The 15,690-nt window shown below is 30.9% G+C and overlaps 3 protein-coding genes across 3 annotated transcripts; 1 reads left to right on the top strand and 2 right to left on the bottom strand.

Annotated features, from left to right (window-relative positions):
* Positions 1-479: 479 nt before the first annotated feature.
* Positions 480-2,073, bottom strand: Bm9883 (Uncharacterized protein; the record flags this gene model as incomplete). The annotated part of the gene is made up of 4 exons (XM_043076730.1): positions 480-614; positions 999-1,224; positions 1,642-1,759; positions 1,986-2,073. The coding sequence occupies 4 exons, from the start codon at positions 2,071-2,073 to the stop codon at positions 480-482; spliced, it is 567 nt and encodes a 188-aa protein (XP_042932664.1).
* A 4,159-nt stretch (positions 2,074-6,232) lies between these two features.
* Bma-cah-1 (Eukaryotic-type carbonic anhydrase family protein) lies at positions 6,233-9,252 on the top strand (the record flags this gene model as incomplete). Its single annotated transcript, XM_043076729.1, has 8 exons — positions 6,233-6,275; positions 6,403-6,539; positions 7,008-7,205; positions 7,395-7,490; positions 7,730-7,796; positions 7,953-8,107; positions 8,439-8,564; positions 9,184-9,252. 8 exons carry the CDS (start codon positions 6,233-6,235, stop codon positions 9,250-9,252), a joined length of 891 nt encoding a protein of 296 aa, XP_042932663.1.
* Positions 9,253-9,541: 289 nt separating this feature from the next.
* Bma-prk-1 (Protein kinase domain containing protein) lies at positions 9,542-13,331 on the bottom strand (the record flags this gene model as incomplete). Its single annotated transcript, XM_043076728.1, has 10 exons — positions 9,542-9,902; positions 9,995-10,207; positions 10,449-10,517; positions 10,674-10,986; positions 11,158-11,334; positions 11,650-11,749; positions 12,104-12,278; positions 12,661-12,752; positions 12,894-13,048; positions 13,262-13,331. 10 exons carry the CDS (start codon positions 13,329-13,331, stop codon positions 9,542-9,544), a joined length of 1,725 nt encoding a protein of 574 aa, XP_042932662.1.
* Positions 13,332-15,690: the final 2,359 nt, after the last annotated feature.

Genomic DNA, 15,690 nt, shown 5'->3' with positions numbered 1-15,690 from the left:
CTTTTTATAAAATGAGATAACTGTAACCTAAGTGTTGAAAATTTTGAAAATAAATAATATTTGGTCCATGGACTTTTGCTTTCAATTTTTATTTTTTGTTTCGATTTTCTTTTTGTCTAGTCTAACATTTCAGATCACTAATGAACCCATCTGACAAAAAAGATAACATAAAATTGAAAGATTAATTGTAGAAGTACTTCAGCAAATAAACATTTTTATACTTCTCTGATATTATTTGCAATCATTTAGCAAACATTTTATTTCCTTCTTACTGCATTTTACGATTGTAACAGTCAAATTAATCACCGTGTGTTCTTTTTAAATTTTTTTTTTCAATTTAAATCATTCCAAAAATGATTTAAAATAACTAAATTTTTGTATGATAAAGAATTTGATAAAAACTAAATCTCCTTTTCTTCATACCAAAAATTTATTTTTGTAACTGCCTTAACATTATTAGTATCTGATTAATAAGTGTGTCACACCTGAGACGTCTTATAGTGTTCAACAATAGCACCAACTGTTTGAAATAACGTCTCCCATGCTCGTTCCGCATTTTCATCATGTCGTCCTAATGCCCTGCGCACATTTTCCAGCAGTGGTTTTATCATTTTCTATAAAAATTTGATTGTAAGAAATTTCTAATTACATAGATTGATAATAATTACATGCTAAAAAAAACACATATGAGGCCATTTCGTTTAATTTATTAAGCACTACGATTCCAAACGTCTTAGCAAATTCTTTTTTTTATAAAAAAAACGGATAAAATCCGTTTTCTAATTTCGGTTTTTTTTTTCGAAATATTCTTCCATTTAAAATGAAAGAAGTTTTAAAAAATATTTTTACTATGAATTTGAAATTTTTAGTTCCTTTTCTAGTTTGACATGAATTTCTATCTCTACTTAAAGGAAAATTATAGTGACTTTGCCATAAGTTGAAATGGATATATCTCGAATTAGAACTGATCAATTGTTAGAGTTAAATCAATCTGAAACCTGCATATGATGCATTTGTATATTATGCCTAGCATGCTTGGCTGAGATTCGTTGCAATACTTCGTAAGGCATTTGCTCATTGTTTAAACTTTCAACGATTTTTTTTAAAGCGTTCATGTAAGTATGCGCAAAATTTCGCAAAACACTGGATGATATTAATGAGCTATCCGGTATGGCGCGAAACTGAGGCCAGAAGTATTTGTAATCCGGATTTTCCGAGAGCGTCCTATAAAGGGACTCACATTTTTCATTAAAACACTAGTCTCGATTAGTAAACTGACTGTGAATATAGATTCCAATCCCAGCAAATTTGAGTTCAATGATCAACTGACACTCTCTATTGTTCATAAGCTTTATTTATCACAGTAACAATAATCTTCCCAAAATGATTTGTTCTAAAAATGAAATAGACGGACAGATAGGATACTGTGCTGCATATGTGTCATTGTTATCTTAATGATCTCATAAAAATTAGCATAAAAAAAGTTTCAAATGGACAGCAGTACTTTAAAAAGTCTAAGGTAGTCTGCAAGATAGCTGAACGGTAGTAGAGAGATACCTACAGATACCTGAAACGACGAGTATGGAATGGACAGACGACCTCATGCAAAATAAGTAAATAAACTTCGTTATAAGAGCTAACTGAAGAAATATTCTTAGACCATTCGTTGTTAAGTCCTTTTCAAATAAGTTAAATGTTTCGTGTAGCAATTTACGGTCTTCGAGAGAAAGCTCGTTTACCTGGATTGATAGAAAATCACCTGTAATACTGCTGAAATTTAAGAAGTGAATCAAAACCAATTACAAATAACTTAGTAGCTTTAAGCTTAAAGAAATGTATCAAATGAACTTAAAATAAACAAATTAGCATGAGAACCAGGACTGCCAGAGTGATTTACTACCTAATACAGTTTTCTGAAAGCCTATGGATAATCAGAAATAATGTAAAATGAATTTAAAATTATATTCAATTATGCAATATTTTACTCCTCCTTCTCTCAAAATGCGCATTTGTAGTTGTTGCATAATCAGTTTGTTGATCTCTAATTTTGTCCAAATAAAGTGATCGATACATGAAGGAATCAGTTACATCAGATCAATACTACAGCTCACTTCTAAAAGTAACAATACTTTTAGCAAACACTGAAAAAAAAAAACTTACTACGAGAGAAACGATTTTCCGCCTCTCTCTTAGATGCTTTTGAAATTTTTTTTTTTCAGTAATATCAGGTCACGCATTACTTCCACAATAAAAAAAAAGATTTAAAAGTCAGATTCTACGTGGATTACAATTATCACGTACTACATCACTCACTAAACTTTGTGGATGGATCAGGTTAGTGGCTTACACTTAATACATTTTAATGTGTTAAATAAAAAGTGCCGATGAAGTAAGTGATTTAGCAGGTGTGACATTTTGTGTAGTAGAGAAGAGACAGAGAAAGAATCTTCGAGAATAAGTCTCTTTGAGATTATCGCTGTGACGGAAAGTAATGAAAAAATTGCGTGATTGCGTGACATCCCTTATATATGACAAATAATGCACTCTAGGAGAAAAAGTTTTGAATAACCTAAATGTTGTTTATGAAATTTATGAGAGATCAGATATGAAAAATATTTAATCATATTACGGTTAAACTGTAATTATATCCGACTTGAAATGAAGCAGGAAGTAATTCTGCTTCCGACTTCTGGCTTTCCAGAAAACATTACATTTTTTGGTTTTTTTAGATCGTTTTAATTACATCTGTAAGTTGCATCTTTTTTCTTCATGACTTTCTATAAGTTAAGCATAATATAATCAAAGAAGCTTTCAACTCTGACCTTTAGATTCAGAACTTAAAAAATATTTTTCAAAATTTAAAATCTTGTATTCTTTAAAAACTAATTTCCTCTTTTTATTAGAAAATTAAAGAGTAAGATTAAACAATGATTGTTTTATGCTAGAATCAATTGGAATTGCTAGCGTTATCTTGTTAAAAGTTTCTCTACTCCTACTTCTTTTATTCTTTCCTATTTCATGTTTCCATTTTTTAATAAAATTTTGCATTTCAAAAAAAATTCCTTCTGAATCTTTTCCTATATGTTTACTACTTAGATTATCAGATGAAGATTGTAAAGTATATGTGGGAAAGCTGCAAAAAGTAATTTATTTTTCTTTTAGGCATTGAGATGAAGCTAAAGTTTTGCACCATATTGGATTGCACCTGATACATTCACGTATAGATTTTTCTTACTCAATAATTTACTTTTGCAGTTCTGCTTTTTTCTCTTCGGATCTTTTTTTCCAAAGTCCAAACATTTCTCAGTATTTTTCGAAGGTTTTAAGAAAGACTGAACTACACTACAAACTTTTAATTCCACTGAAATACCACTTTGAATTTATTCAATCTTCATCAAAAATACTAATTCAGTACTAAATTTAGATCGAAGTGGTAGATACAAAAGCGTTAACTAATGTTCTTCTGAAATAATTAGCAACAGTGCTAGCAGAAACCATAGTTAAACTCTGTTAATAAACGATCCGTAATAATATTCAAGTTTTGATCCAAAAGCCGTTGCTTTTATTATCTTCTGGTCATTTTATATTTAATTCAAATTTCTCTCTCCAATACTTATTTATTACATCAATTTGCAGTCAAATTGCTTCCATTGCATAATCCAGTATTAATACCACTTATGAGAGTAGATTAGTAATAAGTAAATAGTTTAAAATAGTGTCTAAAATAACTGACTGCCCAGCTAATATTCACACATGCAATTTCTGGCTTCATTCCTTATTTCTTTAACATTTTACTGCAAATTTTGTGCAATTCCGCTTCAAATTAATCACTTATTCATTAGATGTATTAAAGAATGCCTTATGCAGTATCGAATTTCTTGTAACATTGATTGCTTTACATTAAATGAATTCCATTCAGTCGAAAAGATTTCCAGCTCTCTTTTTCATTTGACTCTTAATCGTGTTGGCTTTTCTTACAATTTGTTCAAAAATTTCAATATGATTTTTAAATAAATTAGTGCAGAGTGGTAAATATAATGAAAGTTGAATTTCAAGCACTAACGATAATTAAAATTCTATGGTTGTTTATTTGCTTGATTCATCAATCCAGCTATCACTATTAAAAATCAAAGAATGCTATTATAGAGATGAATCATTAAAAGTATTATAGTGCTTTTAATTACTCCTTCAGATTAGGATCAAGCTTTCATCATAAAGTAGAAGAAGCTTTTCGTTGACAAAATTTGAAAAGAAATTTCAACGCATTTCTTGCAATTCACTCAAAAGTCTCAATATAATTTTTAATCAACTAAATCAAAAAGAGTTTCTACTAAAAAACATTGTAGTGCTTCAGATATTACTCTCTGAAGTGGAAATTCCTCACAAGGAATGTTTAAGAAGCTATTTCAAACCGTTTAAATTGAATTGTTAGTAATGGCATCTCAATTGCAATGAAGTTATTCTAACCCTGATAATATTGGCATTTTTTTCTTCCTTTCAGATCATAAAACTATTTTGACTGAAATGTAATTTCTCTCCTCATATAATCGTTAAGTGTTGTGACAAAGTGAGTGAAATGTTTGTGAAGGAGTGTCTCTAGAGGCATGAAATGGATCTAAAATGAAATTTGCAATTTCATAAGATTAACTGAAAATTTCCGACAGAAAGAAAGAAGACTAAGACTTGGTGAAATTACTGTGTGTGATAGTTTGAAATAACAAAAAATTCTATGTTTTTGAGAAATTCAAGAATTCTTTATGTAATTCCAAGCATTTTAGTTGTGCACCCAACATTGAAGTATTAAAAGAAAATAAATGCATTTGTCTGGGAGAATTTCTTTAGTAACTAAAAGTTTTTTCCCACCTAATTTCTAAATGATTAATGATTTTCAATTAATTTCGACTGTTTTGTTTCTTTGACATCTTTTCACTGCTTAAAATAATCATTTACATTCTCGCATTTTTCCAGTAATTGGTTTTTTTTTTTTTTTTATAGCATAGTTTCGTGCTGCAGAAAAACGATAACAAGTCTTTTAGTAATTAAAATTTAAAAAAAAAATTTAAATGAATTTGAGTAGCTGATTTAACTCTTGTGGAAATTCAAAGGCGCAGAAGACTAGTGATCAAGTATTCTGCTAGCTAGCTATCTCTACAATCAAATACTTTAATGTTTTTAAATGTATTTCGATGAAATTTGCATCAAAAATTGGAGCAGCAGCTTTTTTCTTATGGGTGAAAAAGATTTTGAAATTTCGTTGAAATCATCAACAAACCTGAAGGACAACAATTCCAATAGATGTAGTATCTGTGAATCATTTTAAATATAACTTAATGAAGTGTGAACATCCAATGAGAATGAAGAATTGAATGAGACTAATTATCCCTTCGATTTAAGCAAAATATTTTTTGAAATTAAATTCAGTGTTTTTACTGTTGGAATAGTTAGTGAAGCTAGTGACGACATTTAAGAATGAAGAAATTTCTTTTGCATTTAAACGTTGATGAATTTGAAATTGATTAGGCGGAGCTGTTTCGCTCTGCTTGTATTACTTTTGAATTGAGCGGATGAAAATGAGGTAGAAATGAATGAGTCACAGACAGCTTCATTCTTAGACGAAGCTAATTTTATTCAATTCAGTACAACTGTCATCATACAAATTGCGAACTTGTTCTCCATCTTGAAATTAAAATTTTTTAGCTTTTTCTATTTTCAAGAACAAACTCTTTCATTTTCAATTATTGCATCTACAATTTAAGTATTTTACTTGTACTTACTTAATCATAAAAATTACGAATACTATCATTATTTGTATCACCCGATTCATGCTGATCAATCATTCTAAGCCTGTCAATTTTGAGTTAATTCAAAGACTGTATGATCATTGTGAATTCCATGCTTTTTCCGGTTTTTCAACTAAAGGAATCCGGCAAGATGTGGAATAACTTCCATTTGTTCAAGAATTCCTAAATTGAGCTCCTTATTCTGATGATTTACAACCACCATCAATGATGCTATTAATTACTCGCGATTAATTTCAACATAGACATTAACTTAATCGAATTCTATGTCTATAAGCAATGAAAATGGTGGAAAATTATGAAAAATGGAATCAGGTGAAAACCGTATAATAGCTGCCGGATAAATAGGTTAATATCAGTTTGGTGGCGCAACTATGACATATATTACTATTTTATTCTTAGCAACGTTTTATCCACAATTGAGGACATTAAGAATGAACGATTATCCGTGGACATATGATAATGACCTTTTTGGAGGTAATTTTATTGTGCACATAAATTTTACATCAGAATTCATCAGCCGTCGAAAAATACTTCGCCTTATTTTTCCTTTGCAAATCAAAAAAATTATAGCACTTTGAAGTGGAAATCGATTTCATTACAGGACCCGACTTTTGGGGTTTATTGAGCAAAAAGTGGAAGATGTGTGCAAAAGGAAAAATGCAATCGCCAATAAACATTAAACCAGCATCGATTTTATTCGATCCTCGACTAAGTGATATTAAAATAGATCAAATATCAGTAAGCTTTTTCTAGTTTTATGACTGAGACATGCCAATGCTTTTGTAAAATGATTAGAAGAGATTTTGCGAATATTAATTTTCAACACTAACACTCAGTTCTTTTCACTTCTATCATTAGAATAGATTTTAAATTAAAATTAAAACGAACCAGGAAATAATTTCAATATGCTGAAATTTGTGTGAAAACGAGAGGTGACATTTTAAATTTCTTTCAGTGCACCTATTAGTTGTGTTTTATATAGCAAGAAAATTTTTATAACTATGCAACTCCTCCTTACTTTGGCAGAAATCTTTTATGTTTGAATTGAAATAAATTGAATGAGCTGAAGTCAAACTGAAAATAGGTTGACTGCGCAACAAATTTTAGAATATGAAGTTATCCTGCAAACTCGTTCATTTTTCACTTTTTCTAAAATATTCCCACTACCATATTGAGGTCGCAATAAAACTATGCAACGGTTTTTAGGCGACTGCTGAAATGATAAACATAGGTCAGATGCCACGATTACGAGTAATTTATGATACTCATTCTTTTGCGGTAAACATCACTGGCGGGCCATTGCGCCCTTACAAATACCGCCTACAAAGAATAGATTTTCATTATTCAAACGATGACATGACAGGTTCGGAGCATGCTATCAATTCGAAAAACTTCCCTATGGAGGTGTTTTTTTTTTTTTTTTTTACTTTTCACGTTTAAGTTATAACTTTGTATGTTGAAAATTCAATCAAAGTAATGTGACTTACGAAGAGGTCAATTCACAAACATAAGGACAGAAAGCAATGAATTGAGATAACTATTCCAAAGTGCTATTGTTGTGATCAAAGTAGTGCGAATTTCACCTACTTCCAGATTCAACTGATAACATATAACACTGATTTATACAGTAATTTTACAACAGCTTTGACGTTGCCACGTGGAATCGCGGCTGTTTCGATTATCGTTTTGGTTGTGTTTGAATTTCACGCACACACAGCTCCCTTATGATTATTGCAATCCATTTGTTTCGTTCATTTTATCCAAATAGTTTTTTGCGAGCCTTTAATAGTGACTCAAATGATCATGATCATTTCACCTTAGCAGGGTTATCGTTTCATTTCAAATTATTTGTCCTTAAAAGAAAATAGATCGTACCTCGATGAGCAGCGTTGAAATTCTATTGTCTTAATCACAAGAAAAAATTACAGGTTGATAAACATACCAATGAAGAGTTGTCAAAGATCACCGAATCTATCGAAAAAGTACCTTTCAGAAGTAATGCTTAGCTTTCATTTCTAAATATCGGAAATGAAATGAAATAACTCCCTCCATTATATGACCTTTTTAGAATTTTTAGAATCAGTTTATCATTTGCAAAATTTAAAATTTTTGTCAACTGATAGCAATGTATGAAGAAAAAGAAATTTTCAGAGAAGCGTATTACACTGCATGAATTAAAAATATGGAAATTATTCCCTGCTTTAATGGACTATGTGACATACGAAGGATCGATGACATCACCAGGATGTTATGAAACAGTCACCTGGATTATACTTAATCATCCAATTTATATCACTAGGACAAATGTAAATCTTTTTATAGGATGAGTTAATCTAACACATTAATTGCGTATTGCTCAACAAGAAGAGAGAGAAAGAGTTCAGAATGAACATTTAAATTTTAGCAAATTTATTCCAGCTCTCATAGTTTTATTTCGCAGCCTCACAAAAGATACAGACCAAGGTTGAATGAATGTTGAGCAGTAGTTAATTAAAAGTTTAAAGACTAAATTGTTTTCAGTTGTAGAATTAAAGTTGAATCTATATGCTTTATTTTTTCATTGTCGACAAAGAATTTCAATGTGAAATTTTCATTTAATAAATTTGTAACTGAGTAATCACAATGAGTACATTGCAGTTAAATAAGTGGCGGAAACTACAACGGACCATTGCGGAAGAAAAAGAGCCTCAGTATGTGGCCCCTAATTTCAGGCCACTACAACATTCCTACGGGCGACTAATTAGAACAAATATTATCAGCAAAGTAAGTTTAAATATCATCTCATTTAATTTGTCATGATTCTCCTCATTGCAGCAGAAGGAACACAGCTTATTATTCCTCACTGTCTGAACTATACGCATACGGTACACAATGATTTTTCTCTTTCAATGGTGTTGGATTCAGTATTTTGAAAAAATTTATCGAATTTTCGTAGTTTAAATTAGATTATTGATCAAACTGAATTTACACATGAAATCAATATGAAAAGTATTATTTCTCTTCTTCTACATCATGCTTAAATCGATTATTGAATCAAGAAACGTGTTCATTGATTTTTAATGATCAGTTTTGGAGTAAGATAGCGACTGTCGCTATGTTCCAATCAATCTTTAGTTTAATTTCAAATCACCTGCATTATTCCAACTAAAATTTCCTAGCATGTTAATTGCGTGTTATTGAACAAGAAACGTTACCTTTGTTTAAAGATTAAAGTGACCTTTGTTCTTGCTAAAAGCTTATCACTAAAATCGAACAATTAATTTTTCCTTTACTTACAGCTCTAACTTTAAATACTTCAAATTCCGTTTTCACAGCATCTAAATATCACGTAGATTATAGTGTTTATTCAAATTCACATCTAATTTATGCCACTTCTTTTTAGAATGCCAGCATTGAATGCAAGCGTCGCATTACAGTTTCACGGTATCGCTCAAATTTGGAACGAACTTGAAATTTTTGGAAAAATCCTTCAAATATGTAGTAACAATAATCCGAAATGTAAAAAATTTACCTGTATGCTTTGAAATAATGTGATGGAAATCTATGAACTATTGTTGAGTGATCTTATTAAACATTAAATTACGTCCATTCATTTTGTCGCTTAGAAATGAAATTTCAGTGAAACAAGTAAAATTTTACTGATTTAGAGAAATAAAGTTTTTTTTTTTTTTTTTTACATTGAAATACAACAAGCTGTGATATACATAGTAAATCTGCATTGATAAAAACATTGGCAATAATTAATTTATTTGGAAAATACTAGGATTTGAGGATCGCCGTGAATCAATATTAAATATCCTTAATAAATTACTGCTAGCATTTGCTTCTTTTTGCAGTTCCCCTTTTTCCTGACAAATTGAAGGCTTTTGCAACTTTAGAGATCCATATTTAGATCTTATTGCTACATTCTGAAGCCAATGCTTTGCTACAAGCCTAGAATTCATTACTTTCTGTGGATAGATATTCTCCACAGGCCTGTCTGGACAGTTTGCTTGCACCACTTCTTCCTTGCGGTGATTGTTAGCATTACTATTATCACGAAAGGAGTTATTAAAATGTTCAATTGCAGTAGCTTCTTTCGATCTTTGGAAAGAACATTCTCTGAAAATTGAGGTGCAGTGGCAAACAATGTTAAAAACTTCCCTAACCACACTAATAGGAAACAATAATAGGAAAAAATTCAATAAGAATACCTGTCAACCTCTAAAGCAGTGACATATGATTCGGAATTCTGTGGATCAGTGCTAATCATGGAAATCGATTCATAAGCTGAGCAAAATGGAGAATCACTGTATTCTGATTCCTCCGCAATAGAACTTGGACGTATTAACACATTATTATCATCTTCATAACAATTTCGTGAAGTGAACATATCTGTTCGTATATTCATCACAACATTATCATAACTGAAAGGTACTTTATGTTAATTATCCAAAATTAGTGTACTCGAAATATGAAATGGAATGTGTGAAATGCAATCGTAGTCAAATTAGTGGCAAAAACAATAATTGTAATGCCAACACATATTTATCACACTACTGCCACACTCTTTAATTAAGCATCAATTATAATCATTTCCTCTCTTTCTTCTTGTTAAATTGGCTCATGTCTGGCAACAGAAAGCACTTCCAAAATATCTGTGAATACCTTGAATGGTGGCGGTGCTTTTTCAATAAGTTGGAATTGAAAGCGCTGTTGGTATGAGATAGCATTGATCTGCAGAAGAACATTCATTACATGTACGCAAATATTATGCAGTGAAATACATAACTGAAGAGATCATTAGCATGCAGACTATTATATAAGAACTTATAATTAAGAAAGATAAGAACTAGCCCAAAAAGAATGATTATAGATTAAGTCAAATACTACATGGCGGAGAGATTGTCGTCAACCGAAATGTCGCAACTTGTAAAAGCGTTTTTCTTTGTAATGAACTCGTTTGTGTTAGCACTTTCGTCGGCAATAGCGCTCTTCTTGCTATTTTCTTGAATTCCACACTGTTGTAGCTTATATCGACCTTGTGCTTCTTTCTTCTTTTGAAAATGTCGTTGAAGTACGACCTTGAATGATTCCGAATGCACAACAATAGGTTGATTCAACCATCGATGCTTGAAAATTTCCAGCAATTCCGGTCGTCTGGACGGTGTGACTGCAAGACATTGACGCAGCAAATTTTCACAATCTGCAAACAAACATGCATAACCTGACTTCAACGGTTTAGTCACTAATAACTAATTAAAAAGTAAGCAGAAAAATTTTTGAAGGAAGATTGGAAGAGTTAATTTCGAGACTTTCAAAAGAAATTCGCAAGTTTATTTTTGGCAAAATGATCAGAATTACATGCTGAACCAACCTTTTGAGATATGCTTTGGAATGGTAAATCTGCCTAAGCAAATTTGTATTTCATTCTGAAAAGGCAAACAACCAGAAACCATAACGTACAGGACTATACCTAGAGACCATACAGTTGCTTCTAATGGCTTATATGCTAAGCGTTTGAACCATTCTGGTGGACAGTACGAACGTGTACCTGAAATTCAGGAAAATTCCACCCTTCAAGTATTCAATATAATTCTTGTTATGGAGTGGTTGTATAAATATAGTCATTATAATTAAATCTTTTAATCATCAAATTAAAGATTAGGGCCAGAAAATTTTGACTTTTTGTTTAACTTATCTTCTTTAATGCAATATATACTGTTCACTTCTTGGCTGCTTTAATTACATAAGTGATATTCAGTGAAACCACTGTAGGATACAGGTATACTATATGATTGAAGAGATGAAGAGATCGTACTATAAAGGTTTTTTTTTTTTTTTTTCAACTTAAGTTTATTCTATTAACCTTGAAATTCTTTGATGCACGCCTCAGAAATGAGTGCTGCGGCACCAAAATCAACCAAGATCGCTTCGCCCGTATCCATATTAATGATTATATTCTCATCCTTCAAAAATAAATTCAGCTTTTCATGAGTCATTAACATGAAAATAAAAAACAACAACTTAGTTGTTAGCAATTTTATTTGCTGCTCATTGTTAAAATTATTGTATTTTATAAATTCGGTACTTCGTAAATTTCAGAAATATCACTTGATAGACTATACTATTCACATCCTTCTGAATTGAAATTTGTGCAAAATTTACGATTTTATTAGATTTCAAAATGATTTCCAAACATGAAATAGCAAGTAGACATGAATGATAGATACTTTCTTTCGACTTACTATTCTCTTTGACTTATCTGTTCATTATTAAATTAATTCTTTCAGGGATGAATGAAATTATAATTAAAAATGCACTTTGATATCTCGATGGAAAATACCATATGTGTTATATAACAAGCAAGTTGTATTCAATATCTGCACAAATATCGATCGTGCAATATCTTCATCCAAATAACCATAAACTGAAATTAGATCGAACAAATCCAAACACTGTTCCGGCCGCTCCATTACTACCAGAAATCCTTTCGAACTGCAATGCAGAGACTGTTAATGAAGCTAGTGTATTTTTCATTAATCATTGCGTGTGGAGAATAATACTTTGATGCTGAAGCACGAAGTGATTCAAATTGTCATTAAATTTAAATTATGCTTTACAATTTAAATATCTTTTATAACTAAGTCTTTATAATAAGTAATTTGCTCACCACTTTTTAAACATAAACTATTCACGAAAATATGTTAAGATAAATATGATAATAATGCACCCGACATTAAGAAATTTAAAAATTTTTTAAAATAATTTTCGACTTCGAAGAACTATGAGACAGTGTTTTTTTTAAATTCGAAATTATTCACAAACTTATACAATTTACTTCGAGATTTAGAGATGAGATGCATAAGAAATACCGTACTTGGCAAACCAATCAATTAGCTGAACTACGCCCGGGACACTACGACACATATCCAGTAAGCAAATTTCTGTTGGAATTAACTGCTTACATTTCTGTAACAAAAGCAACATTTTTGTATTGAATAACCAAAAAAAATAGTAAAAAACAAAACAGTTTTTCGCAGTAATCTAACTGCTAATACGCAGTTAATTGCAAACTTGGCCAGTAGTTCAAGTTTGCAATTTGGAACTGACCATAGTCCATTCTCTAACTCGTTTATGTTCAATGAATTTAACAGCCACTGCAGCGTTATCTTCATTACGTTCCGCTTTGTAAACAATCCCAAATCCACCCCGGCCAAGCTCCTCCAGCACTGTGTACCTCTTCCGGAATTGCTTTGCTCCGTGTGCTGCAATGAAAAACTTTAGTCATTTTTTAAAATAAAATATGTGGGCTTCAGCCTTTTTATTTCTAAAATAAAAAGTTGCTTGGTTTGAATTATGTTTATATTTAATCCCAATGGTAAGTTTTTTAAAGGTCTTTATGGAAAGGATAGAAAATTTCTCATTCCATGTTAACAAACGAAAAAATCTGAGTGTTAAAAGATTTAAAGAAAGTAAACCTTTATCGTTTAAAAAATTGACATTATATGATATACAATAAGTTAGATCTTGTAATCTGCGGCACAACATGCTGAAATAGCTAAAGCAATGATTTGAAACATTCGTAAACTGCAATATTTTCACTGATAAAATGATAACAATTTATAAGTGACTTGTTTTTTTTTTTTTGTGCAACTGACGAGACATGTGTCAACTTGAAGAGAACTTGACCATGAAATGAACTTAAAATTTGTAAAATAAGAAAAGAAGGTGTGATAATGTAGGTGTGTGACGATGGATTGAAAGCTTCAGGTGGCGAACTCACGAAAGTCATTCTTATAAGGCGTCGATAGAGTAACATTTTGATAACAATGACCCCACCTAATTTTTTTGTTTTAAACGAGGTAATAGACATATGTGTTAAGCAGTGCGATTCCATTTTGCTGAAACAGTACGCAGTCCTTGAAATTTCGCTTAATAAAACTAAAGGACTTTCTAATATGATTTATGCCTTGAAGGAATATGATCTATGCAAATACAACTTTTAACAAGAACGGTTTGCATCAGAAAACTAACTCGGAAGAATTTTGATTGAATATATTAACTCTTCAGCTTACTTTTTTCCATTAGAGACATTCTACGCAATACGGTGAAAACCTAAGTTTGGAACGAATTTGGAACATCGCCTCTCAAAGCAAATAATTGTCGAAAAAAATTTTCTGGAAGTGATTTTATGTGATAGAGTAAATATTTTTAATTAGTAATTAGAGGAATGTATTACATAAAAAATCAGTTTTGAGATAAACGAGTTTCGATTTGCAAAAAGTCATAAATCCGGTTTTTTCTTTGCAAGGATTAAAATCCTGGCCAAGTATTCATACGTTTTACCTGCTAAGCCATTTTTGTTATAATAACAACTATTAGAATTTATTTCGAAAGATTTAAAAATAGCTGGTGAGAATTTCAAGTAAGATAAAAAAGAAATTTAAAACAAATTAGATCTGTATTTGTACTTTCACAACGATTTTGTGAAGTTGATAAAAATCTAATAAGAAATTAGTCATCCTTGAAATCCCGAGATTGTTAACTTAAATTGGCTCTGATAAATGATTCAGGGAACTAGTTCATCTATTTCTGAACATCACGAAATAGAGTAAGTAGAGAAACTAAGTAACGTTATTCTTGCAGAGTGGAAACTTAATCTACTATCGATTAATTTCATAAATTCAGATCTCATTTCGAGCTGTAATAATTGCGAAACGAATTTTAGGCAGTAATCATTTATGAAAATTGAAAAATGAAATGGAAAATTAGAAATGGAAAAAAAATATATAAATCTCCATATATCTTAATTGGGAAATTTTGATCAGTAATTTTAAGTGCAGTCAACTGCCTTCAATGAAGCCTAATATCGAATTCAATTACTTCAGTATGGCAATCTGAGATTTTGTTCTGGCAATTCACCAATCATTTGTAAATAGAGCATTACGGAAATAACGGGCGCGTTAACAACGCTTATTTTCATTTCCAATGCAGAATAGAAATAGCATTTAAAAAAATTCAACTAATTTAAAATCTATTTGTTCTTTTGGATTTCAAAATCAAGAAGGCACATTATCATCCTCAAACATTTCATATCAAATAACAGTGCATGCAGCATGCATATGACAGCAGATCAACCAGAACAACATACATCACATTGTGTTCAGTAAATATTTACTAATGGCTTGCAAGACTATAAACCAATTCGACTTACTTATTAATCTACTACTCAATGTAGCTTGCACAAGCAGTTAGCTCTTTATCGCTGACTTGAAGCTCAATTAGGTGATCACTTCTTAACAACTTAATAAATTATGCAAAAAAGCTACTCAACAAAAGTTTGAGTCAAATCTATATTGTAAATGAAACGTTTGCATAGAAAGTTGATATCAACCTAAATTGTCTAGTACGCTCTCTTCCTTCTTCTCCACTATCAGTTATCAATGCTTTTGTTAGACAATGTAGCAAAGTCAGGTAATATGTGAAAGTGATTGGGTGCGAAATATGGAAAAGAAATATTAAAAAATCAGAACATATCAAAATTCTTAGTCATTCAGTTAGCTGATTTCTGACCTAAACTTTATCCGATCATTCTTACCAGTTTTACATGTTTTTTTAATGAGCACTAATTAAAGCAACACGGGAGAAGTGGGAAAGAAAGAGCGATGAGAGGCAAATGTGTTTATCGAGAAGTACTGAAAAGTACAACACAAATATGTAACTTTGTCCTATAGCTCATATTTGAGTATTTACCAAGTTCAGATAGGCGAATTACCATTGATAACTGCATTATCTATTAACTCACTACATTTGCTGGAAAAACGTGGTAACAAGGACCCCAAGAATTTATAAATCTCAAGAATAGCATTAGAGAACTAAGAATCGACTCAAGATTAATCGACTAAAA

The sequence above is a fragment of the Brugia malayi genome, assembly GCF_000002995.4.
Source record: "Brugia malayi strain FR3 genome assembly, contig: Bm_v4_Chr1_scaffold_001, whole genome shotgun sequence".
Lineage (NCBI taxonomy): Eukaryota > Metazoa > Nematoda > Chromadorea > Rhabditida > Onchocercidae > Brugia > Brugia malayi.
The sequence above is the reverse complement of the archived record's forward strand: the minus strand, read 5'-3'. Positions and strand labels throughout refer to the sequence as shown.